Source organism: Eurypyga helias, unplaced genomic scaffold, assembly GCF_000690775.1.
Source record: "Eurypyga helias isolate BGI_N326 unplaced genomic scaffold, ASM69077v1 scaffold41864, whole genome shotgun sequence".
NCBI classification, from domain to species: domain Eukaryota; kingdom Metazoa; phylum Chordata; class Aves; order Eurypygiformes; family Eurypygidae; genus Eurypyga; species Eurypyga helias.
In genome coordinates this window covers 20,713-26,753 of record NW_010247651.1, presented here as the reverse complement: position 1 = coordinate 26,753, position 6,041 = coordinate 20,713, and the positions used below count along the sequence as shown (strand labels likewise).

The 6,041-nt window shown below is 48.2% G+C and overlaps 1 protein-coding gene across 1 annotated transcript in view; it reads left to right on the top strand.

Annotated features, from left to right (window-relative positions):
* TPCN1 (two pore segment channel 1) overlaps nucleotides 1–6,041 on the top strand; it is a gene marked incomplete at its 3' end in the record, with an annotated part of 43,566 nt that overhangs the window by 17,053 nt on the left and 20,472 nt on the right. The window contains exon 2 of the mRNA XM_010150796.1: nucleotides 3,218–3,342. Coding sequence (XP_010149098.1) covers nucleotides 3,218–3,342 — 125 coding nt within the window. The remainder of the gene's footprint in view (nucleotides 1–3,217; nucleotides 3,343–6,041) is intronic.

Genomic DNA, 6,041 nt, shown 5'->3' with positions numbered 1-6,041 from the left:
GCCGCCTGCCATCTACTTCGAGGATTACGGGAGTCCTGTGGAGAGATCCTCCTATCTCATTGAGCGCGATACTAATGGTAAATGCCGTCGGGGATGTTCTGCAGCGGGAGCGGAGCGGAGGTTGCATTAGTCTGTGTCATTGTTATCATGGGAGCAGCTGAGGAAATTAGCTAGCTGGAGGGCTGCCAAACAAACAGTCAGAGGGTTGCTTTTCAAATTTATTATTATTTTTATTATTATTTATTACCCAGATGATGCTGTTGCCTCAGGGATGCTAGATCAACCTTCTGCTACCTGATGGGGAAGGAGCTGATCCACAAAATGCAGCTCCACGCCGGAACACTTCACCAGTACATTTTCTGTTGTCTGTGCCTAGAAAGATGATGTCTGCTTTAGACAGGAGGAAAGCATCTTGGCTTCTAGAGTTATTTTTTGTTTCTGATTTGCATCTTTGAGTGTTGTTCCGTATTGGCAACCTTGATCTTACGGGGACATCTCTTTCAGCTGCGACTCCTCGGCGTGAAACGCAGGGAGGGGTCCCGGGGTTTTACTGTGGTGTATCTTTTCCCAGTGTTGATCCTTTTCAAAGAGAGGTTGCGAACTACTTCGGGGCTAAAGGTAGTTTTGGTATCTTTTGGTAGGGCGCTGTATTTTGGCGTTTTGTTGGCTACAAACATTGGATGATTTGACCACAGTATGTGTGGATGTTCTTACATTTCATATATACTGTAATACTCCAAAACCATGGTACTATAAGCAACTTGCCTAACGTCCCTCTTCCCCAGAAGAGCACATGCGGCCAAGGTGCTGATTCTGTGCTTTTTCAATATCCCCTGAACTGTGTGAGATGAGTCCCAGGCGCGTTGTCCTAAACACGTTCTGCGATGTGAAGGTGAGTTATGGAAGGGCCTGAGATTCCAGCTCCCACAAGCGCCTTCTCGGCCGTTGCTGGTCTGGGCGAGGCATCCTGCATCCTCTCCTGGGCCACCGGCTACCGAAGGAGCTGTGACCCAGGTTGGTGACGCGCTGCAGGGCTGTGACCCAGGTTGGTGCCCCACCGAGGGGAAGGCAGGCTGGGCCGGAGGGCAGTGGGGTTCGTCTGGCAGCAAAGGGTCTGTTAGGGTGGGAGTGAGGGTTGGAAAATACTTGTGTTCTGGGCAGTGAAGACCTTCAGCAGTGGGTCCAGGTTCTGCTGAAGACGTGCTCCTTCTGCACATTAATATATGCGTATCAAATGCAAAAAGGTTTTTGCTATCAGGCTGCTGTTTGAGGGAGTCAGTCTCCTTCAAGCACATACGCACGTCATAAATAATAACATTTAAGAACCTTTTAGAGCTCACAATGTAAAGCCTCAGATTTTTGCATATTGCCATCATGTTTTCGTTAAAGGGCAAACCCAGAACTGCCATTCCAGTTCTGCGGATAAATAAAATCTCTGTCGTTCAGTTTTTTCCAGATCTGTGCTCGTTCAAGGTGTGAAAGGGGTGCGGGGGAGGAATCAGCCTCATTCAAACATTCATCCAGATTTTGAGTGGTATTTTAAGGGTATGGGGGAAGCAAGGAAGAGAAATAAGCTTCAGTGCTGCAGGATTCTCAGCAGTCTGAGTAGGCAGTCTGGAACGTCTTCTCAAATCCCAGCTAAATGCTGTCTTAATTTGATCTGAGGGTGGGAAAGGCGGCTGTGCTCTGCCTTGGTGAGGGGGTTTCTGCCCGCCAGGACCCCAGCAGTGCTGTTTCTCTCCATGGGTGCAGTTTTTGGTGTGGACTCTCTCCCCACTCCTGAGGTTATTGGAGAAAGAGCAAATCAGTAATTCAGTCAGGATTATTTTGTCAGAGCGAAGAGATGCAGCAAATTTTCAGCATGCTGTCATGAGAGGGGAGAACCACCTCATTGTCATTTTTTCCCACGCTGAGATAACTTCTCCTAAGACACAGGGAACCAGCTACGACATCGCAGCTGCCGGGCTCAGAAAACAGAGGAAATCAGCAATTTCGCACTGGCAAGATCAGTGTTACATCTACCTTCTTTGGGAACGTGAGGCACTGGAGGAGGGAGGTCTTTACCGAGAGCGAGAACATCCATGTGGTTTGGCTAACGATGGAAACTCTGGAGAACCCAGTGTGAGGACACAGCCTCACCGCGGGTTCCATGTGTGGCCCTGAGCAGGTCTCGCTTCTCCGGGGTCTGTGCTCCCTATTCTTTGTCAAAGGTGCAAAATAAAAATCCCAGCCCCTGAAGAATAAACCAAGACATTCCCTTTTTGAACTGTAATTGTCTTCGTGCATGTTTTTCACATGTCTTAACAGCACCAGGGCTGTAGAATGCAAATCACGGCGAGTAGTCTGGAGCTTATATACGTGCCCTGCGTAGCTATCCCGTGGGAAGGGCACTACGTATGTGTAGCTGTGCTGGGGAGTTGCTTTTTGCAATGGAACAGTATTTTTAAATAGAATTCTTAGTTATGAAATTTGGTGGTACAAATGTTTTGTTCTTTTACAGCGCTTTACTGATGGGAAAGACACTTTTTTTCAAAACCAATCTGTGTGATATAAACAGAAAATCACCCTTGCTGTTTGTTTTCGTCAGAGGAGTATGGGTGTTTGTTTATCTGCACCAAAAAGGGTGTTGCAAAGATGCATTGTTTAATGACTCTGCGGGGCTCTGAAAAATGAGCCTTTCTACTACAAATACCGAGGTGCTGCCATTAGTGTGCTCTACGTCTTCTGTGCCCAGGCTGCTTTCCCTTGCCTGTGGTGGTCCTGCACTCCGTTCTTCGGCGGTCTCTCCTACCGTTAAAGGTGAGAGGGCGGTGTTCCCTCGGCCAGCCCGCTTTTGTGCTGAGGGCTGGGCATCCTTGGAGGCTCCGCGCCGTTAGCTGCCCGTGTGTCGCGTGTGGCTGCCGATGGCACGCCACGAACACGACAGCGCAGACCTCCTGAGCCGCGAGACCTGCTTATTGTGTGAAATAGGATGCTGTCTCTTTTGGTGACCTTCTGGGAGCATCCCCGTGGTGAAGTGCTGAGCGTGAGCGTGTCTCTTCAAAGCTCCCGCACGGGAAGACTTGATTTGTCTGTGTACGAGCTGCCAGTTTCCTGGGTACTCCGCCACCTCCTGATGCTTGTCTCTGGTCCCAGGGCCTAGCTTGTTTGCCTGCCTCCTGATCAATCTCAGCTCGCTTAATTGTAAATCCATTTTTCTCTTCCTGTACCGATGCAGATGGAGGTAGCTATGACGTTATTAATGATGCATCCAGCCCTGCTGCGGGGGACTGCTCTGCCCAGCAAAGCTCTGCCCGGCACAACTGGGAAATGAACTACCAAGAGGCAGCAATCTACCTCCAGGTGAGGCCTGCTGTGTGCTGCAGGGTGTGAAACCCGACTGCTCAACTACACCAAGGAGCTCTCGGGTATAAGAAACAAAGAGCTTCAGTTTTGAGGTTAAAAAAATCGGTGCTTTGCCAGCGAATCTGCTCAAAGGGTGGGGAGGTGCTGGAAGTGCCTTCAGATGGACTCTGGCAAGTCATTTGGGAGCAACTGAACAAGCTACCCGTCCTCTCCTGTCTCTCTTTGTGGTGGAGGGGTTCAGCCCCTGTTCAGTTCTGCCACCTTGCCGTGGAGATCCTCTAACTTCTCATGGATCATCATTTCATCTCTCCAGTCGCTGCGGGGTGAATGGCCGGTGCTCTCTGGGAGACACCTCGTGTTCTGGAACTGCAGGTCCTAATCCTGCCTTGGCTGCAGATTTCGTGGGCCTGGGATGTTCGTTTAGCGTCAGTCAAGCCCTGCAGGTCACGTAAGACACAGGAGAAGGTAGAGCCTGTGATTCCTACAGGAGGAAAGGAATAGGGTCAGCCCAGGAGTGAAATTTATCCTCTTTAAAAAGAAGAAGCAACAAATAAACCAACCAAGCCTACCCATGCAGTCACAGGAAACACCATCATTAAACCAGCAAATGATAACATTTACAGATCGCTGTAAAGTCTGGGGTGATGGTTTAGCTCCCAAAACCGAGCTTCTCGCAGAACCAGCCAGTCTGAAATTGTTACTGATTCCCTTACTGGCCTCCTTACCCCTTCTCCCTTCCCTTTCAAAAGCTGAGCATTGCAGCTTGAGGTGCTTTGGACCCAGTTAGGCTGAACCACAACATTAGGTTTTTTGCTTAAGCCACTGCGAGGTCATTTGTTCACCCTGCTCCTACACCACAGGACTGAGAAGTATTGCTCCTCTGACATTTTAAAACTGGGCAGGCTTGGGCCTTGGCAATCCCTCAGCTTCGTCGTGCGCTAGAGCAGCGCCAACGGCCTGATGGCAGCCCCTCCCGGGCGTATGTTGAAACTCCTGATGACTGGAGATGCTCTGCAAAGGGTCATTGAGTTGCTGCAGTGCCTGATGGTAATGCACGCAGCAGGCTTGGCCCTTCGGATGCAGATTATTCTCGCTGCTGCCTTGACCAGTGGTCGTGATGACAATGTCCTTGAAATGAAGAAGACACAACTTCCAGAGCATGCAGATTATTTATTTGAACCCGTAGCTGCAGGCGAGAGTGTCTTATCTGAATAAGAGGACTCTGCTGTCCAGCCACATTTTGAGTTGCTTGGCTACCAGGGGCAGAATTTAGACTATTTTTCATTCTGCGGGTGTGTTTTGTCAGGCGTGAATAAGAATGCCCTGCTGATCCAAGCTCGCTCTCTCTGTGGCGTGGAGGGCTGTGTTTTATGGAGCTCGCCTCTGGGTTGTGTCCCAGGGAGCAATCTGGCTCACAGACCTGGCAGCGTGTGTGTTTGTTCTTAAACAGAATGCGAGTTTGCCTGTGAGATGAGGAACATTTGCAACCCTTTTCTGAATTAGTCTCAAGGATGCTTCACTTCTTATAGGAGATGCTGTTTCCTGACCTTGTTATCTATTTGCAGTCACAGTTAGCCTGCTTTGGTAGTAATAGCTTACTGTCCTTACGGTAATGGCTTACCTGCAAAGATGTTAATTTAAAAAAAAAAAAACAACCAAACTTCTTGTGTACCTGAGTGTCCCAGCTGGGAAAAATCATCTCTTACGACAGTTTCCCGGAGGAAAACTGTCAGGCAGCAAGTTTCCTGTGAGTGACAAAGGCTCCTTTGCTTAAACCTTTGACTCAAAAAAGAGAAGAAGCTGTTGGGTGGTTCTGCATGAGAAACCTCTCAACCCTCCCCAAGCTGAGTTTTGTCCTAGAGGTAAAAATAGTAATGATGTAGCTGTTTAAAAATCACTTGTAGGCAAACTGTTAAGATGGAGTATCTGACCTTTTAATGTTAATTAAGCTTTCTAGTTAAGAGGGAATGACAAATCAGCATAGAGACTTGTTAATTTTTCATCGAGTCTGCCTTCTCACATTCCCAAAGCAGAAAACACTGTATGTGCTCCAGTGTTTTCTCCCAGACGTTTTGCAAGGCCAAGATAAGGAGGAACAACTGTCAGCCAGGTGCCCTGGAGCTTATCTGTATGTTTTTGTGTTCTGTCCTCGAGAAGTTTCATCAAAAAAGTCTGTAAACATGTAGAAGTGGCTGCAAGTAAAAGAAGTGCCGTGTTTATTTTGGGATGTTGAGTAAAGTTTCTTTGCCGACCTTTATAAACTCTCTCAGCACTCTTCCTCATTTTGACAAGGCTCAAAGGTTTGGGGGAAAAAACCTTCCCAAAGCAGGAGTTTGTGGATATTAATGAGTTTCATTACTGAAATATGCTTAGTTGTGGGTGACTCATCCCTGGAGGTGTCCAAGGCCAGGCTGCATGGGGCTCGGAGCAACCTGATGCAGTGGAAGGTGTCCCTTCCCATGGCAGGGGGGTGGGAAATAGATGATTTTTCAGGTCTCTTCCAACCCAAACCATTCTATGATTCAGACAAGTTATGAACAGAAGGGGATGTCCCATGTGTGTGGAGTTCATTCCTCAATATCCAGATCAATGTCAGGCTGTAAAGGGGAAATAGTCTGTTGGGAATTGCATCTAATCCTTAAAAACTTCTGCATTCTTCCTGTGGAAGGCTGTTATAATACCGAGAGTCACTAATG